The sequence below is a fragment of the Perissodus microlepis genome, chromosome 3 (genome assembly GCF_051167445.1).
Source record: "Perissodus microlepis isolate ML-2025 ecotype Zambia chromosome 3, ASM5116744v1, whole genome shotgun sequence".
Taxonomy (NCBI): Eukaryota; Metazoa; Chordata; class Actinopteri; order Cichliformes; family Cichlidae; genus Perissodus; species Perissodus microlepis.
This window is the reverse complement of record NC_140463.1, coordinates 17,166,963-17,182,411: the sequence shown is the minus strand read 5'-3', so window position 1 is coordinate 17,182,411 and position 15,449 is coordinate 17,166,963. Positions and strand designations below refer to the sequence as shown.

Sequence of the window (15,449 nt, the reverse complement as noted above, 5' to 3'; positions counted from 1 at the left end):
GCAGAACCAGGTTCAGGGAGGGGCGGCCATCTGCTGGAACCAGCTGGGGTGTGCACTCAGAAAAATTATGGTTCTTAAATGGTTCTTCAGATGTCTTCATGGTTCTTTAAAGAACCATCATATGTCAAAGAACCTTTTTATTTTGTGGATGGTTCTTCAGCTATTACAAATGGTTCTTTAAAGAACAAAAGGTTCTTCATCCTTAGCAATCTAAGTTTGATGGTGTAAATGGCATAAATATTTATTCACTATAACGAGGCTGTGAATTATACTGTGTGTTCTTTGTGTGCATGTGTGTGCGAAGGGGGGAGGGCGGGTTACCTGGCAATTACCCTTTAAGAGAAGATGGTAGGAAACTGAATATTCAAATAAAAGTTAGAAATATTTGCTTAAAAATATACTGGTGGCAGGGGTGGGGGGGGGGAAAGCCTAAAGACCCTAACCCCCCCCCCCCCCCCCCCACACACACACACCCCTAACCCTGCAAACGCATTATGAATATGGTGAGTTAACAAACAGTAGACACAATACACACATTCAAATACTGCACTTTAGTTTTAAATGTTAATAAAGTATTACTATTTTCTACTCCAAGGCATTACTTTTGAGATTATTATATATTTTTTTGAAAATATAGCATAATGATAATACTAGTTATTGTAAACTTTACAAACCACCCAGCAGTATGTAAGTCAAATTATAAAATACAAGTAAATAACAATTGCAGAACAGAATGTCAGTGTAATGAACACACACTTTGTTTTGACAAAGCGCACTGCTTAGGTAAATGATCTGAGTAGTTGTTCATCACTGAGCAATTTGTTAATATGTGTTTCGAGCCAAATAAATACAGGGAGAGAGAGAGTGACGTCAGAACACGTCATACTATAACCTCCCGGGAGCGGACGGAGGGGGTCAGTCGTTGGGATGCGCATGCGCAGACAGAGTGCGCGAGCGGCGGGCCTTGACCTTTCGGGAAAAAAAAACTCTTTCTCACGGACGATGACAGCGAAACGGATAACAGTCTTCAGTACCTGCTGGACTTTGAAGCTCTGGATTCTGGGACTGTTGGAAAAGGTAAAACATTTTCATTAAAACCTTATTACTGTTTTGTTTTTGTTACTCGTCATTGTAGCTTGCTGTTAATGTTGTGCTAACAGTAGCGATTAGCTAGATACGTTAGCTGTTGACGTCAGCGCAATTTAGTATCCGGTATACAGAAACTGTTTTCCTAACAAAACCACTGTTATAATTAAGTGAAGCTGCTCCCAGCTAATTTGAACCTTAGGCTTCTAAAATATGTGGTTCAATTGCGTGCTGCGTACATAACCTAATGTCAGCTAGACCGAAATTAAAATTTAATATATTGTTAAAGTCACTAAAATGGCGCCTGAAGCCTGTTGTGACGTGAGCTCTGTGTCTGCTCTAGAAATTCTGTAGATCTGAGCCGTACATTAAATACTCACATGAACCTGTACTTTGAATTCTGTATGAGCTGTATAAAATACAGCTATGCATAAGTGTTTTGAATGAATAATTAGATTAGATAACTCTAACTCTAATTATATAGAAATGAATAGAAATGTGACATGAGAAGGTGTGTCTTTGACTGTTCCTGTATAACTTATTTTCGGACTAGTTGACAAGTTATGCTCCGGTCTTTTCTTTGTATATTTCATTTATCCACCATCATACATACAAGCTAAGAAGAGGTCGTTATACTAACAAGAGGTATCAACGCTGGGCTAAAGTTCAGCACATGGTTAAAGTTTGTAATCCAGCCAGGGTGTAAATATCACTCAGCAGCCAGAGCTGAAGCAGGTAGCATCAACACATAAATCTACTCTACCCGGCTTAAATCACAAGAGCACCTCTGACCAAAAAGCTGTAGATTTTTCTTGTTTGCACAAATTAATCCAGATTCACATTAATTGTGTTCACAGCTCCAACAAAATGAGGAAGAGGAGGGGGAGAAACACAATTAGGTTGAATTACAATTGGATGGAAGGCGAGGACAAGGAGAAGGAAGCTTAGGATGAGGAGGAAGAGAAGCAGCAGGAGCATATTTAGGGATCCCTATGATGTCATTGAGGTTTGTTTCATTAATATGGTCCTCTCACAAAGAAAGATGACTTGTTTTAGTTCACCTACTTCCTGTATTAAATAGTGATGTGCAAAATGTTGTGAAAAACCATGGCGCAGGTACGTATAGTGCATCTGCAGGTAAATGAACATCAAATCTCTAAGACAGACTGAAATCTGTATATTTATCACCCTTATGATAAAACCCATGTCAGCCATTGGTTTATGGACTTTGTATTTTGAAGCCTCAACATTTGCTTTATTGCTGTTGCTATGCTGGGACCATATTAGGATGAGGGCTCAGAATCTGGAGTCATGCACACTATTGTTTCATTTAGTGTGTATCCATAAGATTCGTACAGCAGATCCAAGTTGTGCCTTGAAAACAGGAAAGTCGTCTGCATAGAGGAGAACTTTAATAGCAGGCTTGTACAAAGTGAGGCTTTGTGCTCACATTTGCTGCAAACACTCGTTTTACCCTGTTTTGATGCAGAATTCATTTGAAATCAGGCAAGAACTGGACTTATTTTTTATAATGTGTTCTTGTGAATTGATTGTGTATCGCATATGTTTGATTTGACTTTCTGCAAGACAACAGTCGTCCGCTGGCCAAAAAAGTTTTCCAAATACCTCCATGTGATCTAGCCTGGATTTAGAAAAGAATAGCACAAAAAATCTGCACCTCCTGCTTGAGATGCAATTTGTGTTTCTGTGTTCAGAGGCAGCGGCGAGAGGGGAGACCTCGGCTCATCCAGCTGGAGAGCCTGACCAGGAGGAGTCGAACATTAACTCAGCTCTTCCAGGGCACCCTGCAGACTCGGCTGCTGGCATCGGCGAGGGATGACGTGAACGCCAAACTGGAGTCCATCACAGGTCAACTGCAGGTATGCGAGTCAGACCTTCTGAGGAGGGTTTCACTTTTCTCTCTTCTTTATAATTGACTCTTTTCTCTCTTTCTTTCAGCTCCTTGTCTCAGAGTGGGAGGGATTTGAAGCACAAAGGGAGGAACTTGTCGTTTGGTTGGCTGATATGGATGTCCACCTGAGTGAGGTTGACCAGCTAACAGGAAACACCAGTGAAAAACTGAAACAACTGCAGGTGTGGGCTTGTTTTGATACGAAATATATTTGATATGATACATACGTCAGAGACATTATCCTAAACTGGACTAACAAAGGACCATGAGTACAACATGAAACGTACATTACATAGCGTAAGGCTGAAGTTCATTGATCATTTTAATCATAAACTTGTTGTTGAAATGTTTTTACTGAACATGCAAACATCTGCTGATGAAAATGTGTTGATTTATTGGTCTGTTATGAAGCTATTGCTATTTCTAATGTGTTTTATCACTTTCTGATGTTTTATTAATTAAACAATACATGTATTCATTGTTGTGTAGTATAGTATAGTATAGCAAATATATTTAATTATTACTGTTTAAAACACTAATATGTGACATGTATTAGTAGTGATGTTGTGCTGAGGGTTAAAATGCCTTTTTGTCTTTTGGTAACTACAAAATGGCAATAAACCATTAATATATGTCTATGCTGTGCTCGTATTTATTTTACCCTACTCAAATTCAATTTATGATACATTTTATTTTGAAAGATTTAAAATGCTTTTTTAAAGAACCACTCAAAAAAGGTTCTTTAAAATGGTTTTTTTAAAGAACCATTTGAAGGACCTGTTTAAAAATGGTTCTTTAAAGAACCATTTTTAAAAAGGTTCTTTGAAAAACCATTAAAGGTGCCCCAAAGAACCATTTCTTGATGGTTCTTTGGGGCACCTTTAAAGGTTCTTCAATGAACCATTGTTTGAAAGGTTCTTTGTGGCACCAAAAAAGGTTCTTCTATGGCATCAGTCTAAAGAACCACTTTTGGTTCCAGTTGGCACCTTTATTTTTCTGAGTGTGGGGACAAAGACATGATGTGGAAGAGAGCCAGAGATTAATAATAACTAATGGTGAAATGCAGAGAGGTGTATAAACACATAGTGAGTGAGAAAGGGGACTGGAAAGGAAAAACTCAATGCATCATGGGAATCCCCCAGCAGCCTACATCTATTGCAGCACAACTAAGGGAGGATTCAGGGTCACCTGGTCCAGCCCTATTTGCTTTAGCAAATAGGAAAGTTTTAAGACTAATCTTAAAAGTAGAGATAGTGTCTGTCTCCCGAATCCAAACTAGAAGCTGGTTTCACAGAAGAGGGGCCTGAAAACTGAAGGCTCTGCCTCCCATTCTACTCCCATTGGGGCGATCGTGGCTCAAGAGTTGGGAGTTTGCCTTGTAATTGGAAGGTTGCTGGTTCGAGCCCCGGCTTGGGCAGTCTCGGTCGTTGTGTCCCTGGGCGAGACACTTCACCCGTTGCCTACTGGTGGTGGTCAGAGGGCCCGGTGGCGCCAGTGTCCGGCAGCCCCAGGGTGGCTGTGGCTACAATGTAGCTTGCCATCACCAGTGTGTTAATGAATGGGTGGATGACTGGATGTGTAAAGCGCTTTGGGGTCCTTAGGGACTAGTAAAGCGCTATATAAATCCAGGCCATTTACTTTTAAATACTCTAGGAGCAAAAAATAGGCCTGTCTGGGTTTGGTTCTTTAGCCATCAGAATTATTGTCCGAAGGCCAAGAAAGATGCCCAACAGATTTACTTTACCAAGTGGATCATCACGGCCTGGCCGTTGTTGGTCCATTTGATTGACCTTTGTTATTATTATTTATTTATTTTAAGTTATTACATACGGGACAGACATGACTGGGGGATAGGAAAGGGAGAAAGAAAAAAGAGAGGGAAGAGGGAGTGAAGACACTAAAAGATCACCTGGATCACCTGTTGAAAGAAAAAAAAGAGAAAACAAGCAAAAAAAAAAATTCAATGACCACTTCAGTGTATTGCAATTATTCCACAGTTCATGTATCACAGAGTTAGAGAGCCGACTTATTCAATCTATCAAAGTGACATGTTTCTGACACATCACAGGATATGTTTTTATTTAATGATACGGTTACAATAATTAGAATTTAAGTAATGTAAAAAGATCAGTAGTGTAAAAAATATATCTTGCATTTTATGTGTGGATATGAAATGGGATCCGAAGAAATCCACAGAGCTAAGTAGCACCGGCTTTTTCATTGTTCTTTTCCACCGATTTCAGTACCTGCTGTTTCCAAATCTTTTTGTCTATACCTGCTTTTATTCATTTTCCATAGTGTCCTTACTTTAACTGAAATCAGTTGGTAACAATTTTTGTAAATAATGTAAAACAGAATTCAGAGTTTGAATCAATTCAAACCCTGGTACATAACACAGCATTTAAGAAGAACAGCACAAACTGCTAAAGCAGGGGTGTCAAACTCCAGGCCTCGAGGGCAGGTTTTAGCTATCACCCTGTTTCAACACACCTGAATCAAATGATTAGTTCATTATCAGGCCTCTGGTGGAGCTCAGTTTGGCCCCCAGGCAGGCTGATCCTGGCAGGCACTCTCTGTTTGACACCCCTGATTTAGAGTCTCTCCGAGGCCTTAATGCAGCTACTTATTCATCCTAACAAACCTGGGCCTCAAACCAGAGCTGACCACTTGAGGGAGCCACACATCACACTGTTCTGCTGCCTGCTGCTCAGCATAAAGGAGACACTGTCTGACCGCTGTCAGTAGACAGTTGGAGATAGTTGTTTTCAATTGCATTGATTACATGAGCACATCTGCAGAAGGCTCAGCAGAAAAACGTGGCACATTATAAATGATAGAGGAGAGTGATGCAGAATGAGTCTTAAAATCTAGAAATCATTTGGCATCAGTTATCATTTAAGTGTTCCCTCAGTTCAAAGTCAGAGGAATTGTTAAATAGATTTTTTGTAGATGATAAATAAGACTGTCCCCCCTGGTAATGCACAGATAAACTCCATATTCAGGGACAGCTGGTATGGGCTCCTGATAATCAAAGAAAAAAAAGTTTTTTCACACCAAAGTCATAAAAAGTCAACACAATACAAGATGGATTTTAAAATAAAATCAAAAAGAGAAATTAAGTTAAGAGGTAAAATCCAAACACAGAAAACAACATTCGCAAAATGAAGGTTTTGTGTCTATATTCTCTGATATACTCAGATTGTTATATTCAGTCTTTGTGAAATGTTTCTTTGGTTTCTATTTTTAGTTTAAAAAATATATAGTTTGTATCTCTGTCAACATTAAAGACAGTGAAGATATGTCTGGCCTCAACTGGGAAAATATTCAACAAGTGGAAGAAATACTTCTCAGTCTTTTGGACATCCTTTCCCCAGAAGCAGTCAGTCTGACTTCTCACCCATTAATGGGTCTGTGAGTAATATTTTGACCCCCCTTGGTCATGACATCTTGATACTTTTTAAAGACATTCCCGCCAGCCCGGTCACTACCCACAGCTTATGTATAATACATAGAGTTCTCCAGCCTGCAGTGCTCGGTTCCCATCTGGTGTATGGCCCATGCTCATGCAGGTTTACAGGGCCAGCAAGACCTGGTGGTGGCTAATAAGTAGCTCTGTGAGCTAATGCTTGCTGGCCTCTAAAGTGAGGCTGGCCTGTTTTCACGTCTTGAGTTTCACTCTTGGACTCCCGCAGTATACATAAGCATCCATTCACACTGAGCCTCCACTGGGTTCAGACCAAGGAGTTGATGCTGATCCTGGCGGGCACTCTCTGGGCCCACATGTCTTGGTTTTCAGCAATCCTTCAACTTCTGGACAGGATATCCTAGGAACTCCTGTCCCAGGCAAGAGGGTTACTGTTCCACCCTTGCCCTGCAAGGCTCCGGCTGACGGCAGAGGTACCCCTCCACTCTGGAGTGCAGGCCCACTTGATCCGCAGGGTGGCCACTTTATGTGTCTTGTTGAGGGGCGCCTCTCTCTCTGCCATTTGTGCAGAGGCAACGTGGTCATCCAATTCGGCTTTTACTAGGTTCTACCACCTGAATGTGGCAGCCTGCCCCATTATTGGGGAGCGGGTGATGGGCACCCCTCAGCGGCAGCCTTCGTCTCCTCAGTGGCCTACTCTGTTGTGGTCTTCGCATCTGCAAGACTTGCTCTGGCCAGCTTTGTGTCTTGCAGACTGATGCCACTTGTTTGTGTCCGAGCAGTTTCCATCAGAGCTACTGGAATATGTGACAAATGTTAGAATTGTCTTAATCACATTCGGGTCAAATATTCTTAATTTGCTGTGGATGAACATCTTTTAGTATAACAGTCACTTAATTATCTGTTGATGAACTGTGTTTTCCCCTCTAAACATTACATTACAAGCATTACATTTTTATTAATACACATTAATTAAAAATACTTACAAAATAAGTTTAATGTGGTTTCCCAACATGTAAACTTTCTGTGGGTTATGGATTGCTGTCAACTTGTTTAAATTAATTCTGTTTAATCTCAGTTTAATCTCAGACATCGCACCTAAAGTATAATTAGATTTATTACAAAAAAGGACTTATCATATTCTCAAAACTGCTCTTTGATTTTTAAAAAAGGAAAATACAGTGAAGAAAAACAGGCATTTACAAGTAAGAGTGAATTCAGCTTCATTTGACTAAGTGTGAAGGCGACTTGTTTCTTACTTGTATTAGTTGGTGTAGAGTAAGCGTCCACTGGAGCTGTTGGAAAATTGTGACAAATGTTAAATTTCTCAAACACTTTTTAAAATCTCCTCTGTTGTTGAACTTCTGCTAAGATTAAAACTACATAACAATTTAGTTAGATGTATTTGCAGAAAATCAAAATTTTAAATATTAGAGAAAAGTTAAATTCAGTTTAATGTTATTTTCTTATATGTCTTTGGTATTTGAAGCACCACCTTTATTGTTTTTTTCATTGCATTTATTTTAATTTTGCCATGACGGGAGAATGAAGCAGTAGACTGACAGATTGATGTGATGTTTGCAGTAAAATAGACACCATGTCAGTCTTTTGTTGTGGTGGCCATAATCTTTCAGTAGCCACCAAAAGAATAAGAGATATCACCTGTGTACAATCCAATCCAATTTTATTTATAAAGCACTTTAAAATACCCAACACAGGAACAAAGTGCTGTACAGAAAAACAAGTTAAAAACAATAGAATAACAGAAAACAGCAAAAATAAATAAATAAAACACATAATGCATAACATTAAAACAGCCCTAAACAAAAACAAAAACTAAAACATTATAAAACAGCATCGAATCAACTAAGAACAACTAAAATAAAAATAAAAACCAACATCTCACGTGGTGTCAAAGGCCAGGGTAAAGAGGTGGGTTTTCAAGAGTGACTTAAAATCAGGTAAAGAAGTGGCCTCCTCTAAGTTTACGCCCAGTCCTGGGTACATTCAGGAGCAGCTGATCAGCTGACCTGAGAGATCGGGTGGGTGTATAAGGCTGTAGCAGCTCAGAGAGATAAGATGGGGCTAGGCCATGGAGAGCTTTGAAAGCAAATAAAAGAATGGTGTCAAACATGTCGCCTGGGTTAACATGGTCCACATCAGGTTTTGAGGAACCAGGGAACCACGATGAGAAGTGGGCTACTGGAACAAGAGATGAGAGCAGGCCACTGTTGTATGCTACTACACAAATAACCACAGCTAAGAGGTTACACAAATAGGATGTGGAATGGAATCTTGGAACTAGTAGCTTAGTGTTCCAGCATTTTTAAGAAGGAAATGCTTGTATGCCTAGAGATTGACGAGGTACAACAAAGCAGGTCAGGTTGGAGATATCATCATCACCCTTACCCAAGATTGTATTATGGAAGAAGAAGGAGTGCTGAGTGCGAGAGGAACTGACCTGAAAGAAACAGGAACGGACTGAAAGATAGGATCATACCGAAGGCTTGAAATCTGGTCTCTCCACAGCCACTTACTGAGATTATGTGAAGTATCCTGTGAAGGTCTACTAGATGTTGCGAATCTTAGCTACAAAAACAGAGACTCAAGGCCATGATCAAGGTAGCACGGAGGAAAGTTAACCAACTATTGGAGTTGCAAGAAGGTTTGATGAAAAAGGTGCCCAAGAGGTATCCTGTCCATACCTGAGGCCTTGGAAACTGCCAAGCTAAGATTCACAGCCTTGGCCAGGGAACAATATGAGAACAGCGCCGTGACTAGTGGGTCTAAGAGCAGGGCTAAGGGAATAGATCACACTGCCAGAAGGCAACATTGCAGACACAGACGACAGTTACAAGGACCTGGGAATCCCACAGGCAAATAGGAACCAGGGAGGATTCAGGGTCACCTGGTCCAGCCCTATTTGCTTTAGCAAATAGGAAAGTTTTAAGACTAATCTTAAAAGTAGAGATAGTGTCTGTCTCCCGAATCCAAACTAGAAGCTGGTTTCACAGAAGAGGGGCCTGAAAACTGAAGGCTCTGCCTCCCATTCTACTCCCATTGGGGCGATCGTGGCTCAAGAGTTGGGAGTTTGCCTTGTAATTGGAAGGTTGCTGGTTCGAGCCCCGGCTTGGGCAGTCTCGGTCGTTGTGTCCCTGGGCGAGACACTTCACCCGTTGCCCACTGGTGGTGGTCAGAGGGCCCGGTGGCGCCAGTGTCCGGCAGCCTTGCCTCTGTCAGTGCGCCCCAGGGTGGCTGTGGCTACAATGTAGCTTGCCATCACCAGTGTGTGAATGTGTGTGTTAATGGGTGGATGACTGACTGTGTAAAGCGCTTTGGGATCCTTAGGGACTAGTAAAGCGCTATATAAATACAGGCTATTTACCATTTACCAATTTGTCTTGATGTCAGTCGCTTCTGAACTATGCATGGAGGGTTTCACCCCAAGTCCAGCACCTTGAGGCTGTACACTAAGCGGAAGGAAGCAGGCCAGGGAATAGTAAGTGTCAGAACCATGGTCTAGAATGAGACAACGAATATCCATTGGTACATCAGCAAGACACCTACAACTGACTGTGTGCTTAGGGAATACCACAGGCAGCAAAAATCCAAGAAAGAAGAGGAGCACGAGGAGGAGCCATCATGGGAGTGGTTGACATCCCAGAAATCCTACAAGTGGCTGGACAAAGCTGGACTGAAAGAGCACAGATGCGCACTAGTCATGGCAGCACAGGAAAAAGCTCCAAGTACAAGATCCATACATCTTTTTATAGACATCACTAATAGTGTTACAGTGTTTTCTGACTTACATATTATTTGAAATTGTGGAGGGGCGTGGTCTGCGGTGCCATGCAGGGAGGGCGGACGCACCTGCACGGCATCCTTAATCACGCCCGCCTAGTTAAAAACACGGGGACTCAGGGGTTTGGGTGTGTTGTGGTGAGATGTAAATAAAGATGGCTCCGAATGATACTCCGTGGTCCCGCCGTGCCTTATTCTCGCCACAGAAATATTTGAAATTGAAAAAAATGACTAGCAAATATTAATGAAAACATAAAGACAGTTTCATTAATGTACATTTCATTAAGATAATGAACAATGAGCTATCAGACTGATTTTAATGATTTTTACTTGTTGAGATAAGCATTCAGAGAATCGGATTATATCTCCATAATGTGTGTTCTTTGCTGACTGTGAATATGTAAAAATGAAAGTGTTCTCTGAATTAAGCAAATCTTCTGCAAGTGCTTTCCCAGCGAGGTGTGACTGTTTTGTTTTTGTAGACAAATGGAGGTTACTGTGAATCAAATGGCCACTAAACTTCAACCTGCACTGCTACTGCTAACAACATTAAAAACAACTGAGGAGCTGCATACAGTTGTCATAGATATGGTATTTTTGTTGCTCAGTATAGAGCATGTTTCACACCACTAACAAGATATAAGCCACATTTAAAATAAAGGAACAATATTTTCATTTTGTGCACATTATTTGTTTCCCACATTTATGATCCATATAGACAGATTCAGTATATCTCCAATTTTAATACAACACAATTATTGTGATGAAGAATATTTTGTAATGGTGAGAGTTTGGTTTGTGTTGTGATTATGATTTAAAAAGAGTAAACACAGTTGTATGACACTAAATAGCTTCATCCAACCACTAACAATCAGTAAAGTTTTTGTATTATCATTAATTCTCTAAAATCATAAATTCAGCCAGGGTTTGTAAACTTATCAGCACAACTGTACATCAAAAAATACTGTCTATACTTTGCATGGTGAGCGTGAGGTGTAACTGGTGCTAACTGAAGCAGTAACTGACATGAAATGTACAGGTGTTCCCAACCTCTTTTTAATAAGCAGTTAATAATATTAATAACCACAATAATGCCATCTTATTATATATTGTTCTTCTTTTAATCTCATCTTCTTTTAATTGAAATGCACATGCTGCTCTTCACTGGTTCAGCCAACAGTGTGCAAGTCTGTGTGTATTACTGAATGTAGTTTAATAATGGCCATCAGTCAAACAAATGATGGACTTTGCATGATCCCACATTAAACAACGTGATGACCTCTTTTCGCTGCTGGAATGGCAGGTTGTTTTTGATTTTGCATTTTTTGTATGGCACTATGCGGTCCTTATATTGTATTAATATGTTTAATATGTTTAATACGTTTCTGTTGTGACTATGGAGCCTATTTGAGTACAGTGAACTCATTTGCACATCCCATTGGCTTGTGAGTGGTATTCAGTGGTTCAGTGGACCTTGACCCCCAGGCCATCAGCCATGGCAGACCAACGCTCCAAAACAAACTGGGGGCCCTGTCTGAATTTACCCTCTAGAGTCCAGGGTATAATTGGCCATTTTTGACTACTTTTGATTTCACCTCTATATTCCACCTTTAAAAAATGTTCATCTTGCCTTGTTTGTTATCATTATTTTCAGCACAACCTCAAATATCTGAATTTGACCCATGACTTAAATGGGTCATGTGATTTTAATGCGCCGGCGCATCTGTCAACCCCAGAGGGTTAATTTCAGCGGGGGATACGAAACGCGAAACCCACGTTAACAAAAATGCCCTGGCCACCACCGCCACTGTGGTGGATGCAAGGGGCACCACCTCTGGCCATGGGGTAGTGTAGCCCACCACAGTCAAAAGGTGTGTAAAAACTTGCAACTGCGGCAGGGTGCCAACCAGATCCACGTCAACATGACCAAAATGCCTCCCGGGTTTGCGGTATGGAACTCCAAAGTGTTCAAAATTAAATAAAGAAATAGGTCATGATGAAATAAATAAATAATAATAAATAAAATAATAATGTGAATAAATAAGACACAGATATGTAATGTGAGAATGATATTGTGAAATAATGGAACACATTTTGAAAAAAAAAGCTCATTATTATGAAATGTATTCCAGTCTGCTATATAAATTTACTTATTATTGTGAAATATTATTTCATGGTCATTATTTTTCCCAATAACAGAGATTATTGCTGATTATCCCTAACCCTAACCCATTTTATTTATTTCCAGCTGTTTTTATTCCAAAATCTCCTCTTTTTCAAAGTCAGTCTTTATTTCAAAATCACGTTTTTTCCTGATAGCCTATTTATTTCATAATGCGACTTTTCAGCAGAATGAATTTGTCTGTCAATCAGTGTAAGTGGGTTGGACCTTTCCGCCTATTGGCTTATTCTTTACCATCGACTAGTTTTCCTGGATACCTGCTCCGCGGACGGCTGCCACAGCTAGCAACAGCGTGCTAGGTCAAAGGTTACGGAGGATGGTGGACTGGTGTGAACTTCAGTCAGTTCTGCTCATTTAAGCAAATCAGATAGAGAGGGATCATTTAAAAGTAGATACTGTTTTGAGTCGTTTAGATGATGTTTCTGAAATGCCTGGATGATAATTGCTCTTCAAGATGTTAGCATCGATGACAACATTGTCGAAGGTTTAAGATCAATTCAGCACCGCGTTCGTTTGGAATACGCCGAGGAAGAACAGTCTTCAAATGTTGGCCGTCCACGTCTTGAAATCCCAACTGCAGCACTTGGGACTTTAGTGCTCTCCGGGATGACAATCAGGGTAGTTGCCGATATGTTTTCTGTGTCTCCGAGCACAATTAGGAGGAGAATGACGGGGGAAGGTCTAAGGTAAGTTTACGCTGTAATTTAACACCTGTGTAAGTCTGTATACAGCATTATTTAGATGTTGACCATAATTATGATGTTTGACAATGAAATATCGCTTACTTTTTTTTAAAATGATCACTGTCTAAACTAAGTGGGGCAGCTACGGCTTAAGTATAGGCACCATCTCGGCGTTGAGTGCTAACTCAGAGACTGGGGGCAGTGGAGCCTGTAGGAACCTTGTACTCGGGCAGTAGACCCACCAGTAATGGGTGGACCCCCCCCCCCCCCCCCCCCAAACGCCATAATTTCATGTATTCTTATCATTGTTACGTTATGCATTCCGTTCTTTATTACTATTTCTGACACATACTGTGCTCACTGGCAATCCAGCTAGAATATTCTGATCAATGATGATTCCCATGGGTGGCGCTCATGCAGGCACTGAATCAGGCAGCTTTGGGGTCCTGTGTGTTTTACTGCACAGTTAGCCTGCAGAGTGCAGCTACACTAAACTGAAGTGCTTGTGTTTTGTATTTGCAGGTGAGCACAAGTAATGTGATGATGTGTGAACAGAATGATATTGACGTATGAGAAATGTATTAGAGTAAGGTACTGTCATTAACGGAACACAGCGCTAATGTCAGAGTTTGTGATTTACATGATGTACCTGAACTGGTGCTAAACGGGATATCACATCGCAAATGATTAATAAGGGGATCGAAAGGGTAGTCTCCAGGTGCAACAATACTAGTTGGATGAGCATGCGAGTGTGCAGAATATTGTAATATCAACATTGGTAAATAGTGAGTAAATGAGTACTTTGTTAGCACAGGTTCAGTAGTTACGCGTAAAGTCGCCCTGTGTGTTTTACTGCACACTTAGCCTGCAGAGTGCAGCTACGCTAAATTGAATTGCTTGTGTTTTGTATTTGCAGTTGCAAATGAGCAAGTAAAGAGAACAATTCTGAACTCATGCACGCCTGGAAGTGTCATTTGTCCAAGTGTGCAACACATACACATTCAAAGTAAGTTGATATTGTTAAAATATCCAAACACCAGTTTCCAGCCCGGAAAGCATGTGTCAGTGAGGCCATGATGTGATATTTTAATGTATCCATTAACAATGACTAGCATGTTCTTATCACTGTTATGCAGTTATGTTCCCGTTTGAACCAGTCTGTATACAATTCTCTCTCCTCACTAAATCTGTACAGCACCTGGATACTTAACTGAAGCAATGATGATCTGTCCGATATGCATTACAGTGTTTACAATACAGTCTTTTTGTAGTTGTTAGTACTAAGACATGATCTGTTTGTTAATCAGGATTTCGAGTGATGGATTCAATGAGACGAGTCAATCCAGAAGGGGTCAAGATACAACGGTTATCTATTAAGACTGCAAGGCGTCTTCAGTACAGTGTACCAGCAGCAAATCACCTTTGGCATATAGATGGAAACCAGCATTGAGCGCATGTGGAGGGATGTGTATAAAAACGTCCTTGAACTTTTCTACACAATCTTCACCCAGCTGGAGATTCAAGGACTGCTCAACCCTGGTGAAGAAATTCACTTGTTTGCACTGCACAGATGCTTTTTGCATCACATTCAACATCATCTTCAGTCATTCCAGGAAGCATGGAATCAGCATGGACTCAGAACAGCAAACAACCATTAACCCCTGCACCTCTGGTTGCTGCACAGAAAGAAGGGACAAGATTTGTCACAGGTACATTACTATTTGATTCATATTTGTTTTTGTATGTAAAACTCTGCTATCTGTAGTGGAGATGAGTTTATTTCTACTGTGCAAGTTGGTGTACCAAATGTTTCTCCTGTAAGTGGAAATGTCTCCCAAGCCATTCTCTCCTTTTTATCCCATCTACCAGATATAGATGACAATACTTTAAGTTAAATTTGTTATACCTGAAGAGAACCAATCCTGACCTAGAATAGGTAAATGAATAATTAGTTGGTAGCCAATGCCTAAGCAACTCACATAGGCCCTGACAGACTCAATAAGTCCATCTAGGAACAGCTGCAGGAAACTCCTCTTCAGTTTAGATTTAAGACATGTGCTTGCTCTTTCAGCTAACTTGAAGCAGCAAGTGCACCAAGTCAATTCTGGAAAAAATTGAGGTCCTGGCAAGATCGGTTGTTGTGAGGAATAGGGTAACGATCGTTCTCTGTGTCATTTAAACAGTGAAAATCTCCGCCATCCAATTTGAGCATTGTGTGTAGTGGAGAAGCCCAGGCACTATTCGAGTGCCTTACAACGCCAAGGCGCTCCATGGCTGCACACTCCTCCCAAGCGACGGAGAGTTTTGCGGGGTCGAGGAGGAGCACCCGCATGAACACCGGGGGCCCGACCGCAGGCACAT

General features: G+C 40.8%; 1 protein-coding gene across 2 annotated transcripts; it reads left to right on the top strand.

The window, feature by feature from the left end:
- The first annotated feature begins 642 nt into the window (after positions 1-642).
- LOC146390238 (nesprin-1-like) lies at positions 643-3,476 on the top strand. 2 transcript variants are annotated; one of them, XM_084923288.1, is made up of 4 exons: positions 983-1,077; positions 1,944-2,092; positions 2,802-2,966; positions 3,046-3,476. In XM_084923288.1, the coding sequence occupies exons 2-4, from the start codon at positions 2,036-2,038 to the stop codon at positions 3,211-3,213; spliced, it is 390 nt and encodes a 129-aa protein (XP_084779414.1). In that variant the 5' UTR covers positions 983-1,077; positions 1,944-2,035; the 3' UTR covers positions 3,214-3,476. The 2 variants fall into 2 exon arrangements, with proteins under 2 accessions (XP_084779413.1, XP_084779414.1); XM_084923287.1 differs by lacking the exon at positions 1,944-2,092 and having other exon boundaries at positions 643-1,077.
- Positions 3,477-15,449: the final 11,973 nt, after the last annotated feature.

What these genes read in the sequence shown, in the direction of transcription:
- LOC146390238 (XM_084923287.1), top strand. Translation starts at nt 928, where the DNA reads ATGCGCATGCGCAGACAGAGTGCGCGAGCGGCGGGCCTTGACCTTTCG. An exon ending in TTCTGGGACTGTTGGAAAAG is followed by an intron (nt 1,078 to 2,801) that starts GTAAAACATTTT and finishes TTCTGTGTTCAG; the next exon opens with AGGCAGCGGCGAGAGGGGAG. An exon ending in CCATCACAGGTCAACTGCAG is followed by an intron (nt 2,967 to 3,045) that starts GTATGCGAGTCA and finishes TCTTTCTTTCAG; the next exon opens with CTCCTTGTCTCAGAGTGGGA.